The 21,671-nt window shown below is 40.2% G+C and overlaps 5 protein-coding genes across 5 annotated transcripts in view; all 5 read right to left on the bottom strand.

Moving 5' to 3' along the window:
* Gm37013 (predicted gene, 37013) overlaps positions 1-21,671 on the bottom strand; it is an 889,226-nt gene that overhangs the window by 478,723 nt on the left and 388,832 nt on the right. The gene's annotated exons all lie outside the window — the stretch shown is intronic.
* The window catches only part of Gm38666 (predicted gene, 38666), an 874,243-nt gene that overhangs the window by 478,723 nt on the left and 373,849 nt on the right, over positions 1-21,671 (bottom strand). The gene's annotated exons all lie outside the window — the stretch shown is intronic.
* Gm38667 (predicted gene, 38667) overlaps positions 1-21,671 on the bottom strand; it is an 868,072-nt gene that overhangs the window by 478,723 nt on the left and 367,678 nt on the right. The gene's annotated exons all lie outside the window — the stretch shown is intronic.
* Positions 5,541-7,880, bottom strand: Pcdhb8 (protocadherin beta 8). The gene has a single exon (NM_053133.1). It carries the CDS (start codon positions 7,878-7,880, stop codon positions 5,541-5,543), a length of 2,340 nt encoding a protein of 779 aa, NP_444363.1.
* Pcdhb7 (protocadherin beta 7) lies at positions 17,944-21,449 on the bottom strand. Its single transcript, NM_053132.3, has one exon. It carries the CDS (start codon positions 21,336-21,338, stop codon positions 18,849-18,851), a length of 2,490 nt encoding a protein of 829 aa, NP_444362.3. The 5' UTR covers positions 21,339-21,449; the 3' UTR covers positions 17,944-18,848.

Raw genomic sequence — 21,671 nt, 5'->3', positions numbered from 1 at the left:
CATATAAAGAGGTCTTAGGAACCAGGCATGGTAGTAGAGCCATGATCCCAGACCTCAGGGACAGATTGTTCTTTCTCTTCAAATTGAGTTCAGATTATCTCTTTGACTTGAACATTTTCTGCCCATTTTTTTAAACAACAAGTAAATTAGCCCATCCAAAAATAAAATTACTAATAGGATCTGGAGTGTGTACACCATAGGCCCCAGGTTTTACACACACACACACACACACACACACACACACACACACACACACACACTTTCAAATGCACATTAGCACGGAACACATACTACTGATAGCATATCACTTTAGTCTTCAAGATGCAAATGGATTGAGCAGACCTTGGACACGAACTCAGTTCTACAATGCCCAGAGAAAGCTCCACTCCCAGGTGCTTTAACATGCCCCAAACCACAGGATGCCAGGATCCTAGGATCCCATAGACAGCTGAACTCACAACACCAGGACCTCAGAATCCAAGAGGCAGCTTGTCTTCCAGTAGCTCTGACACACCCAGGATCTTGAGATCACAGAGACAGCTGAACTCTGAGGAGTTCTAACACAACCAAGCTCACAGGAAGGACAGGCCCCAGTCAGATATACTGAGGGCAGGTAGCACTAGAGATAATCAGAAGGCGGGAGGCAAGCTTAAGAACATAGCAACAATATGTAGCAGAGGATGGCCTAGTCAGCCATCAATGGGATGAAAGGCCCTTGGTCTTTTGAAGACCATATGCCCCAGTATAGGGGAATGCCAGGGACAGGAATAGGGAGTGGGTTGGTTGGGCAGCAGGGAGTGGGGAGGTTATAGGGGGATTTGGGGGATAGCATTTGAAATGTAAATGAAGAAAATATCTAATAAAAATCTTTATTAAACAAGAACATAAGCAACAGAAACCAAGGTTACTTGGCATCATCAGAACCCAATTCTCCCACCATAGCAAGGACTGGATACACCATCACACTGGAGAAGCAAGATTCAGATCTAACATCACTTCTCATGATGGTGATAGAGGACTTTAAGAGGGTCATAAATAACTTCCTTAAAGAAATACAGGAGAATACAGGTAAACAGTTAGAATCCCTTAAACAGGAAAGAGAAAAAATCCTTAAAGGATTACAGGAAAACACAATCAACGAGGTGAAGGAAGTGAACAAAACCATCCATGATCTAAAAATGGAACTAGAAACAATATAGAAATCACAAAAGGAGACAACCCTGAGTTAGAAAACCTAGGAAAGAGATCAGGAGTCATAGATGCAAGCATCATGAACAGAATGCAAGAGATAAAAGTGAGAATCTCAGGTGCAGAAGATACCATTGAAAACATTCACACAACAGTCAAAGAAAATGCAAAAAGCAAAAAGCTCCTAACCCCAAACATCCAGGAACTCTAGGACACAATAAGACAAAACTTAAGGATAATAGGTATAGAAGAGAGTGAAGATTCCCAACTTAAAGGGCTAGTAAATATCCTCAACAAAATTATAGAAGAAAACTTCCCTAACCTAAAGAAAGAGATGCCCATGAAAATACAAGAAGCCTATAGAACTCCAAATAGACTGGACCAGAAAAGAAATTCCTCATATCACATAATAATCAAAACATCAAATAAACAAAACAAAGAAAATGTTAAAAGCAGTAAGGGAAAAAGATCAAGTAACATATAAAGGCAGGCCTACCAGAATTATATCAGACTTCTCACCAGAGACTATGAAAGCTAGAAGATCCTGGGCAGATGTCATACAGACCCTAAGAGAACACACATGCCAGCCCAGGTTAGTATACCCAGTAAAACTCTCAACTACCATCGATGGGGAAATCAAGATATTCCATGACAAAACCAAATTTACACAATATCTTTCCATAAATCCAACCCTACAAAGCATAATAGATGGAAAACACCAACATAAGGAGGGAAACTACACCCTCAAAAAAGCAAGAAGGTAATCTTTCAACAAATCCAAGAGAAGATAACCACACAAACATGATTCCACCTCTAACAACAAAAATAACAGGAAGTACCATTTCCTTAAAATCTCTTAATATCAATGGACTCAATTCCCCCAGCAAAGACATAGACTAGCAGACTGGATATGTAAAAAGGACCCAGCATTTTGCTGCATACAAGAAACACACCTCAGTGCCAAAGGCAAACACTACCTCAGAATAAAATTTTGGAATACAATTTTCCAAGAAAATGGTCCCATTTGGAGAGAAGTTGGAGTAGTCATTCTCATGTCGAATAAAATCAACTTTCAACCAAAAGTTATCAAAAAAGATAAGGAAGGAGATTTCATACTGGTCAAAGGAAAAGTCTACCAAGATGATCTCTCAATTCTGAACATCTATGCTCCAAATGCAAGGGCACCCACGTTCATAACAGAAGCTTTATTAAAGTTCAAAGCACACATCGTATTCCACGCAATAATAGTGGGAGACTTCAACCCCCACTCTCATCAATGGACAGATCATGGAAACAGAAACTGAACAGAGAAACAGTTATACTAGGAGAAGTTATGAACCAAATGGACCTATCAGATATTTGTGGAATACTTCATCCTTAAGCAAGAGAGTGTACCTTCTTCTCAGCAGCTCATGGTACCTTCTCCAAAATTGACCATATAATTGGTTGCAAAGCAGGCTTCAACAGATACAAGAACACTGAGATAATCCCATGCATCCTATCAGATCACCAGGAATTGAGGCTGGTCTTGAATACCAACAAAAGCAATGGAAAGCACACATATACACGGAAGCTGAACAATGCCCTACTCAATGCTAGCATGGTCAAGGAAGAAGTAAAGAAAGAAATTAAAGGCTTTTTATAATTTAATGAAAATGACCAAAACTTATGGACCACAATGAAATCAGGGGTTAGAGGAAATCTCATAGCTCTAAATGCCTCCAAAAAGAAACTGAATAGAGCTTACACTAACAGCTTGACAGTATACCTAAAGACTTTAGAACAAAAGGATGTAGGTACACCCAGAAGGAGTAGACAGCAGGAAATAATCCAACTTGGGGCTGCAATCAATCAAATAGAAACAAAAAGTACCATACAAAGAATAAACAACACCAGGAGCTGGATCTTTGAGAAAATCAACAGGATAGATAAACCTTTAGCCAGACTAACCAGAGGTCACAGAGACAGTATCCAAATTAAAATCAGAAATGAAAAGGGAGACATAACAAAGAAGTATATCTTAAAATAAGTATTCTGTTGGTTAAATACCAACAGTTGAAAACATTGAAATCATATTCTACAAACATCAAAAAGAAGATGTAAATGGATCATATCATCAGCATTTAGGCCTTTCAACTTTAGACTGATATTATATGGTATAGTGCCTCTTAAAAATAATTGTCCTATATGAATTACATAATTTCCCAGAAAATGAGAATAAGTATAAAATGATGAAATTCTAATTAAGAGTTTCACACAAAGTGTTTAGGCTGAACTTTGGAAGGATGTTTTTCTGATTATTTTGAATTCATGCTTTTAATTGCCATTTACATAAAATTTTTGGTACCGGGGAGCTTTCTGCATTAGAAGTAGTTCCTCTGCTCCTGTAAGCACTTAAGTGTGGTTATAGCAATGCAACTACACTGGTTGATGATTAAGAACATATCCAACATTAAATTCTTGTCTTTCTAGAGCTTCCAAAAATTTTCAAATTTTGATAAGTTCAATTATTTTTCTTTTAAACAAAGCATTCAAATTCTAATAGATACATCTGAGTAATAAAATATGAAAATGAATTTTAAATAAAACTTACCAAGGAATAATGGTTTGATGGTTTATTATATGAAAGTCATTTTTTTAATTTAACACAAAATAGCCATATTCTGTGGTATTGTCTGATCGCACACGTTATTTTTAGTTGTAGAAAATTTAAACTTCCCTGATGTTATTGTTTTTCTCCAATATAAATTTCTATATTTGCACACCATTTAATTACAATGTTGTAGGTAAAATATTGCTGTGGATTGACGGTTTTCATCCCCCCAAATTAGTATATCACAACACATTGAAATAGGAAGAAAGGAACCTATTGTTAGGAAGTGTATTGGCTAGTTTTGTGTCAACTTGACACAGCTGGAGTTATCACAGAGAAAGGAGCTTCAGTTGAGGAAATGCCTCCATGAGATACAACTGTCAGGCATTTTCTCAATTAGTGATCAAGGGGGAAAGGCCCCTTGTGGGTGGGACCATCTCTGGGCTGGTAGTCTTGGTTCTATAAGAGAGGAGGCTGAGCAAGCCAGGGGAAGCAATTCAGTAAGAAACATCCCTCCATGGCCTCTGCATCAGGTCCTGCTTCCTGACCTGCTTGAATTCCAGTTCTGACTTCCTTGGTGATGAACAGCAGTATGGGAGTGTAAGCCAAATAAATCCTTTCCTCCCCTACTTGCTTCTTGGTCATGATGTTTGTGCAGGAATAGAAACCCTGACTAAAACAGGAAGCAACAAAAATAATTGCCCTAAGTCACCCTATTTATGGCAAGTAAGTGTTAATAATAAAAGACTAAAACACCCAAAGCCATTCACTTGCATATTCCACTGAAAGTTTAATGTGCTTTATTTACATCCAGGATTTACAAATGAACTTATCATCCAAACACATGCCTCCCTAAATGTCTGCTCATGCAAAATGAAAGCATGCTCGGAGACCTACAATGGCTTAAGTCAAGGGATGTCATTTCTGGTACATTGCAGTAGCAATTTAGGCTCGTATACAAGCAAACAAAGTCTTAAAATAGTAATTGTAATAATCAGTAAATGAAACAAATCAAGTGGCATGCCAGTTTGTGTACAAAAGATGTAAAATATGACCGGTGACTGTATCTTACGTTCACACTTGATCAAAGCTGCTTTACCATTATATGTAGTAGACGTGTGGGCAAGCAAAACACACACATGCACATGAGATTGCTTTACTCAGGCATCAAGAAAAATAAAATTAGCATTTTCAGGAATAAATGAAACTTCAGATCATCTAGGCTCAATTATTGCACTCTAACACAAGAAGCCCATGAAAGCAAAGAGGGGCTTTTAGGAGACTGATGGGGAGGAAGCAGTGGGATTACAGAAGGTGGTAATTAGGAGAATGTTATCATGGTGTGGTATGTACACTATCTCTGGAAATGTCACAATAAACGCTGTACTTTGCACAGTTAATGCACAGCAATGAAAGCGAAAATCAGCGAATACTACCTAGATAGATATATGCATAGCCTCAACATGATACAATTTGAAGGGGGTAGATTTCAAAATATAGTTATAAACCAGACAAAAAATTATTCCTAAGAACAATATTTCAGATGACCGTAGAAACACAAAAAAGTTACTTATTCCTCTCTTGAATTAGTGTAAGAAAATGATACATTAAGATTGACTTGATAAAATAAGAAGCTAAAATCAACATAGAAATATATTGTCGCAAGGAAAGATTATTGAATGCAAAAAGAAAAATGTTAACCAAGACACTCATTTGGATTCTGTTATAGAATTGTAGGTCTTCCTGACACTGCGGTTAGCTAAGAGTCCTGAAGGAGACTACTAGGAATAATGGGGTTCATGAACTTGAAATCTGAGGTCCCAGAGTCCTCAGTCAGACAGACCTCATAATGGTAACTCTGGGATAAGGTCCCCGCACCACTGACATCCACCAAGTGGCTAGGAAAGTGTCCCTCAGGAATAGAGCAGTCAGCCAGAGAAGCCTCCCTGGCCTTCTTGCACAACTTCACCCCCACAAACAGCAGCACAGACAAGAGGAAAAGTGAAGACACAGAAGCCAAGGCAATAACCAGATAGAGAGTGAGCATGTCTTCTTCCTGTGTGGGGTTGAGCGCCACCTCTGGCAGAGGCAGGTAGGGCTGAGAGAAGCCATCCACCACTAGCACCTGCAGCATGACACTAGCAGAGCGCAGAGGCTCTCCATTGTCCTTGACCAGCAGCAGCAGCCTGTGCTTGGGTGCATCTCGCTCGCTCAGCAGCCTGGTGGTGCGCACTTCGCCATTGTGCGCCCACACGCTGAACAGCCCGGGCTCTGTGGCCTTGAGCAGCTGGAATGACAGCCAGGCATTCTGGCCAGAGTCGCGGTCCACTGCCACCACCTTGGTGATCAGGTAGCCAGGCTCCGCAGCCCTGGGCAGCAGCTCAGTGCAGGGCGCAGAAGCGTTTTGCAGTGGGTAGAGCACGAAGGGCGCATTGTCATTGTCATCCAGCACCACTACGCGCACCAGAGCCTCTGAGCTGAGCGCGGGCGAGCCTCTGTCTGTGGCGCCCACGTGGAACTCGAAGGCCTGCAGGGCCTCGTAGTCCAGCGCCCTGAGCGCAAACAGCTGCCCGTTGTCTGAGTTGATGGAGATCAGCGAGGCAAGGCCCAGCTGCTGGTCATGGGGCGGCAGCAACGAGTAGATAATAAGGCCATTGGAGCCAGAGTCTGAGTCTGTGGCGCTGATGGTGCCTATGTGCAGGGCAGGGCTGTTGTTCTCGTGAACAAACAAGGTGTAAGAGGTTTGAGTGAAGGCAGGAGCATTATCGTTGATGTCGGACACTTGCACTGTTATGGTGTGCTGGGTTGTGAGCCTGGGTGTGCCCAGGTCAGAGACCGTGATTGTGATGTTGTACTCAGCGTTGCTCTCTCTATCCAGGGGTCTCTCCGTGACTAAGGTGTAAAAGTTCTTGAATGTGGGTTTTAAAAGAAATGGAAGTCCGTTCTGAATTGAACACACCATCCTTCCATTGTCCCCCGAATCTGGGTCAGAGACACTGAAAACAGCAACTACAGCCTCCGGAGCATTTTCTGGGATGGAACTAGTGAGCGAAGATATGGTGAGTTTAGGGGCATTGTCGTTCACATCCAACACCTGGATAGCTACAGTGCATTTTCCTGAAAGACCACCACTGTCTGTGGCTACAATTTCCATGGTATAGTATGAAGTTGCTTCAAAATCCAATGCCCCTTTAAGTCGAATTTCTCCTGTGATTTCATCTATTACAAATGGCTGAGGACCTCCCCCGCCTTGAAACAGAGAGTAGGCTACATTGCCATGTATCCCAGCATCTAAATCCCTGGCAGAGACAGTGACAACTAAGGCATTGAGGGGACTGTTCTCAGGGACCTCCACCGCATAGAGTGACTGTAAGAACTGGGGGGCATTATCATTGATGTCCACGACTTCAATCCGAACAGTGGTTGTCCCAGACTTGGGTGGAGCTCCGCCATCCAGAGCAGTGAGGATTAAAGTGAGTTCAGGCTGCTCCTCCCTGTCCAGGGCTCTGTCCAGCACCAGCTCTGGGTATTTCCTGTCATCTGAGCGACTGAGAGTAACGACATGGAAATGGAGGTTGGGACTGACTGTGTAGTTCTGAACAGCGTTGCTCCCTATGTCAGGGTCCTGAGCTGCCTTCAGAGGAAACACAGTCCCTGGCTGGGCAATTTCTTGAATTTTTAGGAGCATTTCTGTGTCAGGGAACTCTGGGAAATGGTCGTTTATATCTGTGAACTGCAAGTCTGTTTGAAAGAACTGCACAGGGTTTTCTAGTATGATCTGGAAGTGCAGCACACAGGGTTCTGTCGCCCCACACAGTGCTTCGCGATCTGGTTTTTCCTTCAGGAGCAAATTCCCTCTCTCTGCATCAAGCTGCAAGAGCTCTTTGTTACCATTGTGATGGATTCGTGCCCCTCTAGTGGTCAGTTCCCCAACCCTGAGCCCCAGATCTTGTGCCAGGTTAGCCACCAAGTAGCCACTCTCCGTTTCTTCTGGCATGGAATAGCTAATTGCCTCAGAACTAGCCTCCCACAAAAGCAACAATATAGCAAGGAAAATGACTTGCCTTTTCTCTGGCGTTTTTGTTAGCGCTGTCTCCATTGTTTAGAAGTTATCCAGGGGGCTCTGCTTCTTCTAAATCTTGTCGGTTTCAATCACACAGATGTTTTGGTGAAATAGTTGCTTTTAGTAGTTCTTTCTCCCAATATCTTAAGTAAATGTCTCCCTTCTGATTCCCAGGAATGGCGTCCTGGGCATCCTGGGAGCCCCTTGTTATACAAATCCTTAGACTGCAGCGCCACCGTGTGTACTACTCTAGCGTTGCAATCCACTTTGCTCTCAGTTCCAGCCCTACAGTGAAGTATCTTTTACATTGTATGTCAAGTTTCTAGCAACTGGAAATTGCAACATTTGCTGAGCTAATTTTCAGTGAAAGGTAATTTTTTAAACGAACAATATGGCATATTAGTTTTGAAGAAAGACTTTCGAATACATAAATTCTGTCGTAAATATCTACGAAGGGCACCAGTCTTAAGTATACAGCACGAGTCACCAAGGTACTATAATTCAGTAAGCAGAATCTAGATGAATAAATAGCTTGTACCTAAACAAACATGTTCTCCTTGCTATTCACTAGTTTTAAATCTCTTCCTAGGAACTATGTCGTCTTTTATTAACATACAATATTTTTTGCCTTTCTTAGAATTTTTGTGAAGTAAGTAAAAACCAGTAGCATATTTCTCTGTTATAGTATTTTCCTTTGCTAGCTTTCTTGGGTAAGTTTCGTCTACGGTATTCTGTTTCCGTTGTCTTGTATCATTCCTTCATATACTTGTGTTATTTTTATTTTTTTGCATATACTCCATATGAGGAACATTGGAGCTTTCCAGGTTTAGAGTTTTTGAGACATGGTCTCTCTTCACAACCCTGGCTGTCCTGAAACTCTCGATATAGACCAGACTGAACTTGAACTTCCAGAGATCCGCCTGCGTCTACCTAGGAGTACTGGGATTAAAGGTGTGTGCTAACACTTTGAATTTTGAATACTACTCCTACAAAAAATCTTTTACACTTCCATATAAATAAGAATTGTTTACTGTGAGTCAAAGTGTGAAAATGCATTTAACCTTAGCAAGCACTGTGAAATAGTTTTCAAATATAGATGATGTACTGACCTGCCCCTGGTGGTTCACCCCTGTAGTCCCATCTCTGTTAAGACACAACAATTATCACAAGCTCAGGGCCTGAGTGGGATATATAGTGAGTCAATTGTAGATGCTTGCCTAGTGCATTCAGTGATATGAGTTCCATTCCCAGCAATGTGAAAAAGTAATTCCAGCAATGCCTGAGAATTCTTGTTGCTCCATGATCCAAACCAACATTTGATGCTGTCTTTACAGTTTTAACCACTCTAGGTACTGTGATGTCACAGTGTGCATTTAATTAGCACGTCCCTGGTGATTAATGTAAGTATAAAAATTTTCACATGTTCATTGACCATTCAAATTTATTCTCATGAGGATTTCTTTAAACCTTTTACTATAAGACATTTGTCAGCAGCTTGTTGGTTTGCAGAAGAATCTATATTCTTAGTATATCACTCTTTGCTTATGCATAGTGTAAATAATTTTCTCCATCTATGCCTTCTATTTAAACTTTATTATATTGTCTTTGTTAAACAAAGGTTACTCACTTTAATTTAGTCTGTTCTGTCAATATTTTCCATTTCTGAGTAAAACTTTCCTCCTGTGTCCCCAAAGTCATAGGAAGTCATATGTATTTTGAATGTTTGCTTTATTTTTAACATTTAAAGCTATACTCAACATAAAATCAAGTGCATAAGATTAGGGCCCATATTTCCCCAACTGTCTTTGCATTCTTTTGTACTGAAAAGATAATCCATTCCCCATTGTTTCTGAGTTGCCACAATTGTCATAAGTCAGGGGATCATGAAAAAGCTTTAAGATTCCATTTGTCTTTGAATAACGAGTAATACTGTATTCTCTTACCTCTCATAACTCTATAAGAGGCTTTATTATCTTCAGGGTAAGTTTTCTTCTGCAAAGATCAATTTTGAGGAATTTTAAATCCACAGAAAAAAATGTAAAGGCACAGAAACCCTGCAGGACCGTGCACCACCTTCCTCAGGGCCATCCCCTCCACAGCTCCAGAGTGGTACATTTCTTACTGACCTTCAACATTAACACGTTTTCCCCTGATCCATCACTTTGAACCATGAATGAGGGTTCTTGGTACCCTACGCCCTTGGCAGCAGTTGGTGTCATTACACCAGAGTCTGGCCATTGTACCTTATGGTTGTCTAGTGGTGTCTCATTATTTGAACTTGCATTTCACTAACAACAGTGATGTGGAGTCTCTTCCCGTGCACTTATTTACTATCTCTGAGTCTTGTTTGGTAAGTGTTTGGGTCTTTGGCACACTTTTTACATGATACTGTTTTCTTACTGTTGAGTCTTGAAAGTTTTTATATATTTTGGGCAGCTGTCTTTTATCAAGCATGTCTGTCATAAATATTTTCTCCTGGTCTGTGACTTTGTTTTGTTGTTGTTTGTCTGTTTGTTTCTTTGTTTTAATTTTCTTTGGAGATTTTTTGCAGAGCAGAAAAGTTAATTTAAATGAACTCTGTGCCATCAAGTCTTTCATCCAAATATAACACTGTTTCATAGTATATTCACTTTTATTTGGTGTCAATATTTCCTTATCAACATTTTTGTATTGACATACATAGTATACATACTTAGCCCATCAAATTCACAAAGAAGATTTTGAAGTTTTGCTTAAGATTTTACAATTTCTGCTGATTGTTGGAAAGATGAACAATATTCCAACCATGGAGCATTTCCAAAATGACCATTGCATATTCCTCAATTTATTTAGATCTTTATATTTTTCTCAATAATGTTTGCACTTCCTGCCTTACAAGTCTCCTGTTGCATTTGTTTCTAAGTATTTATGTATTTGGAAGCAATTTTAAATGCTATTTAAATTTTTCATTTTGCTTAATGTAAACACACTGTTGACCTTGCATCTACTGCTGTTCATGACTTCATCCATCACTTCTGATTGCAGAGCCTTCATAATTTTTATGCGTGTAATTGCATCATTTAAAATATAGTTTTTATTTCTTCTGCTTTAATGGTCATGACTTTCATTTCTTCTTTGCTGGTCCCTGTGGTTTGGATTGGTAATAAAATCACAGTAGTAGCTGGGGAGAGACTCCTTCTCTCATGGTTGACCTCAAGAAGAAAGTTTTTAATAATTTGCCTTTAGAGATATGTATTATGTATGTATTTGTTCAGGTTTTTTTTTCCGAGATAGGGTGCCACTTTGGAGCCTATCCTAGTCTGCATCTCCCTGTGTGGACCACTGTGTTCTCAAACTAACAGATATTCACCCACCTCTGCCTACTGAGATTAAAAGTATATGCCATCACATCTGGCTGCTGTATATTTTTGAAAATACTCAACATTCCCTTATTCAATCATATGCTAATATATTATGTGTTAATATGTACTGAATCTTGTTCTACAATTTTTCTGTACCCATTAAGAATAAAAATATTGCTGTTTTGTCCTATTGACAGTGTCCTTTGTCTTACAGAAGCTGTTCAATTTTATCAGCCCCCATTTCTCAAAGGTTGATCTTAGAACACGAGCCATTGGTGTTCTGTTCAGGAAATTCTTCCCTGTGCCAATGTGTTCGAGGTTCTTTTCCATTTTCTCTTCTCTTAGATTCAGCGTACCTGTTTTATTTGGAAGTTCTTGATCCACTTGGACTTGAGCTTTGTACAAGGAGATAAGAATAGATCAATTTGCATTCTTCTACATGCAAGACTGTAAGTTGAACCAGCACCATTTGTTGAAAACGCTGTCTTTTCCCACTGCATGCTTTAGCTTTTTTGTCAAAGATCAAATGACCATTGGTGTGTGAGTTCATTTCTGGGTCTTCAATTCTATTCCATTGATCTACCTGCCTGTCACTGTACCAACACCATGCAGGGTTTATCACTATTGCTCTATAGTCCAGCTTGAGGTCAGGGATGGTGATTTCTCCTGGAAGTTCTTTTATTGTTGAGAATAGATTTTAGTCTCCTGGGTTTTTTGTTATTCCAAATGAATTTGAGAATTGCTCTTTCTAATTCTATGAAGAATTGAGTTGGGATTTTGATGGGGATTGCATTGAATCTGTAGCTTGCATTGAATCTGTAGATTGCTTTTGGTAAGATGGCCATTTTTACTATGTCAATCCTGCCAGTCCTTGAGCATGGGAGATCTTTTAATCTTCTGAAATCTTCTTTGATTTCTTTCTTCAGGGATTTGAAGTTCTTGTCATACAGATCTTTCACTTGCTTGGTTAGAGTCACACCAAGATATTCTATATCATTTGGGACTATTGTGAAGCATGTCGTTTCCCTAATTTCAGCCTGGACCTGTTGAAGGTTTATCCTTTGAGTAGAGGAAGGCCACTGATTTGTTAGAGTTAAATTTATATCCAGCCACTTTGCTGGATATCAAATTATCAGCTGTAGGAGTTCTCTGGTAGAATTTTTGGTGCTGCTCATGTATACTATAATATCATCTGCAAATAGTGATATGTTGACTTCTTCCTTTCCAGTTTGTAACCCTTTGACCTCCTTTTGTTGTGTAATTGCTCTGGCTAGAACTTTGAGTACTATATTGAAGAAAGAAAGAGAGAGAGAGAGAGAGAGAGAGAGAGAGAGAGAGAGAGAGAGAGAGAGTTAGTTTGTGGGCAGCCTTGTCTTGTCCCAGATTTTAATGGGATTGGTTTGAGTTTCTCTCTAGCTTGAGATTAGCTATTGGTTTGCTGTATATTGATTTTATTACATTTGAGTATGAACCTTGAATTTCTAATCTCTCCTATACTTTTAACATGAATGGGTGTTGTATTTTGTCAAAGGCCTTTTCAACATCTAATGAGATGATCATGTGTTTTTTTTTTCTTCGACATTGTTTGTATAGTGGATTACATTGATGGATTTCTGTACATTGAACCATCCCTGTATCCCTGGGATGAAGTTTACTTGATCGTGATGGATGATCATTTTGATGTGTTCTTGGATTTGGTTTTTGAGAATCTTATTGAGTATTTTTGCATCAATATTCATAAGGGAAATTGGTCTGAAGTTCTCTTTCTTTATTGGGTCTTTTTGTGGTTTAGGTGCCAGGTAACTATGGCTTCATAGAAAGAATTGGGTAGTGTTTGTTCTGTTTCTATTATATGTAATTGTTTGAGAAGTATTGGTAGTATATCTTCATTGAAGGTCGAATGGAATTCTGCACTAAAACCATCTGGTCCTGTTTTTGTTTGTTTGTTTGTTGTTGTTTGTTTGTTTTGTTTTGTTTTGCCTGTTTTTATTTGGTTAGGAGACTTTTAATGACTGCTTCCATTTCCTTAGGTGTTATGGGACCACTTAGATGATTTACTTGATCCTGATTTAACTGATCCAGATACAAGGTACCTGGTATCTGTCTAGAAAATCTTCCATTTTATCCAGGTTTTCCAGTTTTATTGAGTATAGACTTTTGTAGTAGGATATGAATTCTGAATTTCCTCTCTTTCTGTGGTTATGTCTCCCTTTTCATTCCCAATTTTGTTAATTCAGATACTGTCTTTGTACTCTCTGGTTACTCTGGCTAAGGATTTATCTGTCTTGTTGATTTTCTCAAAGAACAAGCTCCTGGTTTGTTGATTCCTTGTATAGTTCTCTTTCTTTCTACTTGGTTGATTTCAGCCCTGAGTTTGATTATTTTCTGCTGTCTACTCCTCTTGGGTGTATTTGCTTCTTTTTGTTCTAGAGCTTTTAGATGTGTTGTTAAGCTACTAGTGTATGCTCTGTTCAGGTTCTTTATGGAGGCACTCTGGGCTATGAGTTTTCCTATTACTACTGCTTTCATTTTGTCCCATAAGTTTGGATATATTGTGCTCCTTATTTATAATAGCCAGAAGTTGTAAACAACCCTCAACAGAAGAATGGATACAGAAAATGTTGTACATTTACACAGTGGAAGACTTCTCAGCAATTAAAAACAATGACATCATGAAATTCACAGGCAAATGGATAGAGCTAGAAAGTATCATCCTGAATGAGGTAACCAAGACACCAAAGAACACACATGGTATAAACTCACTGATAAGTGGATATTAGTCCAAAAACTCATAGTGTACATGATACAACCCACAGACCATATGGAGCTTAGAAGGAAGTGCACCAGGGTGTACATGCTTCAGTCCTGCATTGAGGGGGGAACAGGATGATCATGAGTGATGGAGGGAGATGGGGACTTGGGCGGGAGAAAGGAGAGGGAGGAAATGGGGGGCAGTATCAGGAACTGGAGGAGATGTGAGAGAGGTACAGAGGGTCAGAAAATCAAACAAAAATATGTAGCAGGGGGAATGAGGAACTGAGGATAGCCACTGGAGGGTCCTAGACACCAGGGAAACATGGCACTCCCAAGAGCCAATGGAGATGACTTTAGCTGAAATGTGCAGAGATAGAACTTGTAGAGACTACCTCCACTAGATAGGGAAGGCCCCTGGTTGAGAGACAGGGCCACCCACCCATCTCAAAGTTTTTAACCCAGAAATGTTCCTGTCCAAAGTAATAATAGGGTCAAAAAACCAGAACAGAGACCAAAGGAATGGCCAGTTGGGAACTGCCCCACCGGGGGATCCATCATGTCTGCAGACACCAAATCAAACACTGTTGGTGTGGTCAAGAGGTGCTTGATGACAGGAACCTGGTATGGTAGTGCCCTGGGAGGTCTGGCCAGCAACTGACCAATACAGATGTTGATGCTTGGAGCCAACCATCAGACTGAGCTCAGGGAACCTGGTGGGGGAGCTGGCAGAAGGACTGGAGGATCAGAGGGAGATTGCAACGCCATTGGAAGAACAACATAGGCTGGCCTGACCACCCAGTCCTCCCAGAGACTAAACCACCAACCAAGGAGTATATATACCTGGATGGATACATGGCTTCATATACTGCATCGCACTGGAGTAGTAATTCATTATATATCACTTACACTTATCTGAATTTGACTGCCTTTTAAAAGAAAGGGCACGTTCATGTATGTCTATAGAAGAGTTTTGTCATTTCTTTCTTAAAATGTCCTTTTGAAGTTTGGATGTCATAATCTATTCAGAGTTACTGGCATCCAGATGACTTTTGCTATGTTCATTATGCTTACAAGTTTATACATTTATTTTTGTTCTCAAATGAACATTTGTAATAATTCAACATGTTAAATTGACTTTTATAGTACCATTATCTAATCAATATGATTGGTCATATTTTATATTTTTCATTTTTGAATTTTAAATGCCATTTTACAGCATTTATCAGATGCAACAATATTTTCCTTACAAAATTTTGACATTCTGTTTGTTAAATATTAGCAAGACAAAATAAATACAATGTATGGTGACAAACATGATAGTCTAATCAAAGAGAGTCGTGATCCACACGTTCACATGATTCTGTCACCTTCAAATTTTATTTTTTACCAAATATGCTGCTTACACTCAACACACAAACAAATGTAACATACTTCTTGACTCTACATTTTTAGTACAAGTGAGCTAGAAATAGAGGAATCAGGAAAGAAGAAAGAACAAGAGTGAGAGTAAAGAAAGAAGAGAGGAAAAGATAGTCAAAGCAGACATTGTATATGAAAAATTCATTGGAAAGGAGTGATTTTCTCCTCATTTTTTCTCTCTTTGCCCCAATACTTACCAGCAAAGTAGAGGAGAGAACAGCCAAGGTTAAAAACAGTAATTCCACAACACTAAACATAAGATAAACAGAAAGTAGATATAATATATGATAGTGTGACTCATCTGATAGAAGTTTGTATGTGTTCATTTTATAGATGTTTGTGTGACTTCTCTATTATGAACATGTAGTAATTTCAGTGCTTTATATTTAAAAGGACCAAGGAAGAATTGAGATATAGAAACTCAATCCCATAGTAAATGTAAAAATAGTGTGAGATCTTTATTTGTTAAAAGCAATAAAGCTAGAAATAAAATATCATCGAAACAAAATTTATAAACATAGCTCTTAGGTACTTGTATACCTTTTTGGTTAAAAGACCTGAGGTAACTTGAGATGTCATATATAGAGATAATCTGCTGGCTTAATAAAGAGAAATAAAAATGTAAATTCAAGGGGCATGGGGAATCGAATAGGAATCTCAGAAAATAAAGTTTCCAGAAGAAAATAGTAAAGAGATGGAAGAAAACACAGTATTTCAAAGAGGAAATTATTTTTTACTAAAAATAGACTTAATATTCACATGGGCATGCCTACTGAAACAGGATATGGAAATAAGTACTACAGTTGTGTAAACAGAAAGGTATTTCAAAGAGAGAGAAAATCTTAAAAGGCTCCCCGCCAAACCACAAATTATCATAGAAACGTGGCTATGAATTAATGATTAGAAAAACGTAGTAATAGTATTATTAGATGATTGATTTAGAAAACCATTTTTGAGACAAGGCGTCACTATGTAGTTCCTGCTGGCCATGTAGACACAGTCACTACATAGACCAGACTGGCCTCCAAATCAGTGATCCTCCTGCCTCTGCCTCCCTAGAGTGTGCCAACAAGTCCAGCTCCTTTCATTTTTAAAAGGTTCCACACTTTCTCTCCATTTTTTATTCCTTCATTCTCTATTGCTGTGCCTTTGCATTATTGGGTTTCTTGAACTTTAAGAAGCCACCATTCTCACTTTGCACAGTCAATGTCTGGTCGTTATTTGCTTGTAATCTTTACTGTTACGTTGTACTTCTTGACACAACTCTGCAAAGGCTTTTGAGATTGTTTTCCTTCTGTCTAAAACTCTACTAAAAGTATTTTCTCTTGGTGCCTATGTAGCTCAGCTCATTCTCTCAGTCTTTGCTCAAAAATTTTACCTTTGAAGGCCATACTCTGGAAAACATTTGGGGGGGGGGAGGGGGAGATTTAAAGACATTGTCTTTGATTCCATCGATTGCAGTTTAAATAAGCTCTTAGTTTTACAGATACTCCTTTAAAAGAAATATATCATTTCATGGAGTTGCTTTAATATTCTCTCTCCCTGGACCTTGTGTTGAGCAATGTTCCTATGATATGCCTAAGTGTGTCTTGTTTCTTACAGACTCTGATTAGGTTTCTCTGAATATTCCAAATATTCAATGACTCGATAGTGGCACCAAGAATCAGTCATTATCTCTCCAGATACTTGTTAGCTGCTTCCCGCACCCCCAAATCTCCTCTCTCTCACCCCCCTCTCCTGCCTAAGCCCCTCTTCTGACAGAACTCCTTCCCACTTTCAGGTCTTCTATGTGTGGCTTACTGATCATCAGGTTTATTTATTACTTTTCAAGAAACTGAATGATGAATAACTCTATATTTCAAGACCTTAAACTGACAGTAATTTGCCTTTTTACTGTTTCTTAGCTTTGGTGAAGGGAGAAATTTGGGTTGAAGTAAAACTATTTCACTTCATGTAGACTAACAGTTAAGATTTTAAAATGAGTGGTAGAATATAAAGAATGGGTTTCAATTGCTCGTTTTCTGACAAAAGTTCAAGAAAATTTGATATAGTATTATCTACATACATGTAATGAGCTAGAAATCAATCAATTCACTGGGCTTATTGAACAAAGTAGAGTGCTACAATAATAAACCAATCAATGTGCTACTGCTCCAGTATATTAACAAACACAACAATATTCATTACTGTTCACCAGTTTATCTCAAATCAACTGGAGGATAGACTGAACAACAAAACAAAATGATGTAACAACAAAAATGGTTTTTCTTGATTGATCTACTCTAACCAAAAACTCCAAATAATGCAAGGGCAAACGTTTTTGAAATCTACTAATGAACAGAACTAAACAGATACCCAAACTTCGAGAGAATTTACTCATTTGAAAGGCCAGAGAAGCGCTGGAAAATATACACACACACACACCACCACCACCACCACCACCACCACCACCACCACCATGCTTGGACTTCTTTGCATGAGGAAGAAAAAAAAGATATGATGCCCTCAATAATTCTGAATTTTCCCTTTAGAAAGGTAGGACATAATTCCAATTCAGAGATTAATTATTAAAAGAGATTATGTCAAAGCAGCGATTTAAGAGCTTTATTAAATATACAGGATGACAAACTACACATATTCTCTTTAATTTTTGTCAAATAAAAATCCAAAACTAACCATAGTACATCCAGAACATGCACAACCAATAAACAGAACCACTACCATGCATGATGCTCACAAACAAAAAGGGCCACAACCTTTGTGTGCATTCATGTACACCTTAAAGTTTATGACTTGGACAACCAGGGCGCTTAAACTGGTAGTGAACATGACATAGTGCTGCTTTCTATTCATGCAGAAAGATTCAGGCAACGTAAGTAATTTTAAACACTCTACCTTTAAAAAGAGGCAACTGCGTCCAAATGGCGGATGTTACAAATACAAACAAAAATGCAAGTTTTTTTTTTGTTTTTGTTTTTGTTTTTTTTTTCAGATGAGTGAAATGTCTTATAAGACCACTAAGAATTTCATTTAAAGACAGTTTATTTAGGCTTATCAGAGTACTAATCACCAAAATCATTCATAGGTGGAGGAAAAAACATGAACTATGCTTAGTACAACTAAAGGCTAGAACTTTCATACCAATAAAAAAGAAACTGTGAGCACTATTAATAAGTAGAATAGAGTACTGGAGAACTTCATAGAAACAAGATCATTTCTTAAAAGAAAAGAATTGTACAACACTTAGGAAATCACATCACTTAGCTCACTGGTTCTCGACCTCCCTCATGCTGACTGCTTTAAGACAGCTCATAGTGTTGTGGTAACTCCCTACCATGAAATTACTTTCGCTGCTACTTCATAAGTGAAAATTTGCTACTGTTTTGTGTGTATCATAAGAATCTGAGTTTTCTGAGGGTCTTAGGTGAGCGTGGCGAGAGAGTCCTTCGACCCCCAAGAGGTTGTAAACCTCAGGTTGAGAATCTCTGACTTAACTGAATACAAAGCTATCCCTGCAATGAAGATTTTCATTAAGTTCTCTCCCAGCGTCTTGAACCAACAGGTTGGGGATCATGGGTTTGAGGAATTTGAACTCACCAATCCCAGAGTCCCTGGTCAGACACACTTCATATTGATAGTTGTGGGACAAGGTCCCTGTGCCACTGACATCCACCATGTGGCCAGGAAAGAGTTCCTCAGGCACAGAGCAGCCACCCAGAGAGGGTTCCCTGGCTCTCCTGCACAACTTTATCCCCACGAAAAGCACCACAGACAAGAGGAAGAGAGAAGATACAGATGCCAAGGCAATAACCAGGTACACAGTGAGCGCATCCTCAACTTCCTGTGTGGGGTCGGGCGCCACCTCAGGCAGAGAGAGGTAGGGTTGGGAAAAGCCATCCACCAGCAGCACATGAAGAGTGACACTGGCAGACCGCGGAGGCTCGCCATTATCCTTGACCAGCATCAGCAGCCTGTGCTTGGGCGCATCTCGCTCGCTCAGCAGCCTGCTGGTGCGCACCTCGCCATTGTGAGCCCACACGCTGAACAGCCCGGGCTCCGTGGCTTTGAGCAGCTGGAATGACAGCCAGGCATTTTGACCAGAGTCGCGGTCCACTGCCACCACCTTGGTGACCAGGTATCCAGGCTCTGCCGCCCTGGGCAGCAGCTCTGTGCAGGGTGCAGAGGCGTTCTGCATCGGGTAGAGCACGAAGGGCGCATTGTCATTGTCATCCAGCACCACCACGCGCACCAGAGCCTGGCTGCTGAGCGCAGATGAGCCGCGGTCTGTGGCACCCACGTGGAACTCGAAGGCCTGCAGGACCTCGTAGTCCAGCGCCCTGAGCGCGAACAGCTGCCCGTTGTCAGCATTAATGGAGATTAACGAGGAGAGTGGCAGCTCCGGATCATGGGGCAGCAGCAGCGAGTAGGTGATGTGGGCATTGGAGCCTGAGTCTGAATCTGTGGCACTGATGGTGCCTATGTGCAGGGCAGGACTGTTGTTTTCGCGGACAAACATGGTGTAGGAGGTTCGGGTGAAGGCGGGGGCATTGTCGTTGACATCGGACACCTGCACTGTTATGGTGTGCCATGTTGTGAGCCTGGGTGTGCCCAGGTCGGAGACCATGATGGTAATGTTGTATTCAGCTCTGCTCTCTCTGTCCAGAGGGCTCTCTGTCACCAGAGTGTAGAAATTCTTGAAGGTAGATTTTAGAATGAATGGCAGATTCTCTGGAATAGAACAAACCACCTTTGCATTCTCTCCGGAATCCCTGTCTCCAACTCTGAAGATGCTTATGATCGTCTCAGGAGCATTTTCTGGGACTGAGCTGGTCAGTGAAGATATGGTCAGCTCTGGGGCATTGTCGTTCACATCCAACACCTCTACTATTACCAAGCCTTTCCCAGAAAGCCCTCCCCCATCCGTGGCCTCAATTTTCACATGGTAAAATTTAATTTTTTCAAAATCCAATTCCTTTTTCAGTTGTATTTCTCCTGTGACTTTGTTTATTGAGAACGTTCTCTGGATTTCATCTGATGCTTGAAAGAAGCCATAGGAAACTCTCCCAAAGTTGCCAGCATCTGCATCCTGTGCGAAGACAGTCAGGACTGGGGAGTCTGGGAGACTGCTCTCTAGGACCTGCACCTCATAGGGGCTGTTCACAAACTCAGGAGCATTGTCATTGATGTCCATGATCAGGATTCGAACCAGAGCTGTTCCTGACCTCGGTGGAGACCCTCCATCCAGAGCTATGAGGGTTAAGCTCAGCTCTGCCTGCTCCTCTCTGTCCAGGGCTCTGTCCTGCACCAACTCTGGGTATTTCTTGCCCTCGCTATTATTTCGAGTGAGGACATGAAAATGAGAGTTGGGGCTGACTGTGTATTGTTGAAGCCCATTGCTGCCCACATCCAAGTCCTGGGCTAAATTCAGTGGTAACAGAGTGCCCGGCTGGCTGTTTTCTGGTATATTCAATAGCATTTCCCCTTCTGGAAATTCTGGAGCATGATCATTTATGTCCTGGATCAATAATTCTCCTTGAAAATATTGCACTGGCTTTTCAAGAGTCACCTGGAAATGCAGCACACAGGGATCCACAGTGCTACACACCTCCTCCCGGTCTACTTTCTCCCTCAGAAGCAAATCTCCAGTCTCAGGATCCAGCAGCAATCTCTGCTTGTAATCATCAGACACCACCCGTGCAGACCTGGCAGCCAGCTCCCTAGCTCCCAGACCCAGATCCTTGGCCAGGTGGGCTACAAAGGAGCCACTTTCTGTTTCCTCTAAGATAGAGTATTGAGTTGTTGGCTCACTGCAAACCTGAACCAAAACCATCATAAAAATAAAAGCGATTACTTGCCTTTTTGGGTGAGCTTTCTCCAGCTTCTCCATGAGGTCCCATTGAGTGCTTGCAACCAATCCTTTAGAATTTCCAAAGCTTTGAAATGCTGAACTCTGATTTCTTCTTTGGAGGAATCTTAACATTGTTAATCTTATATTAATCCAGTATATCTTTGTCCAAACCCTTTCATAGCTCCGTAATGTCTGCCAAGCTCTTGCCTGCGTCTTTTGTTCAGTATTGCAACAAGCGATTCCGGGTATTTTAGCACTTTTAATCACAATCTTAGCCTGCAGCGCCACCCTGCGTCCACTTTGATAAATTCATACAGTTCTATTTTCAAGTCAAACAGAGGTATTTGCTTCTTTAAAATTTCCAAATTGTCGTTTTAAAAGTGTATGCAAATGTTTTTTCTCGGTTAATGTTGTTATTGCTTGAAATTGCATAGTCAATATAGTTATCCAAAACTGTGCACCTGA

This window comes from Mus musculus, chromosome 18 (assembly GCF_000001635.26).
Source record: "Mus musculus strain C57BL/6J chromosome 18, GRCm38.p6 C57BL/6J".
Lineage (NCBI taxonomy): Eukaryota > Metazoa > Chordata > Mammalia > Rodentia > Muridae > Mus > Mus musculus.
Note: the sequence above shows the minus strand (reverse complement) of the source record. Positions and strands in the feature narration are given on the sequence as shown.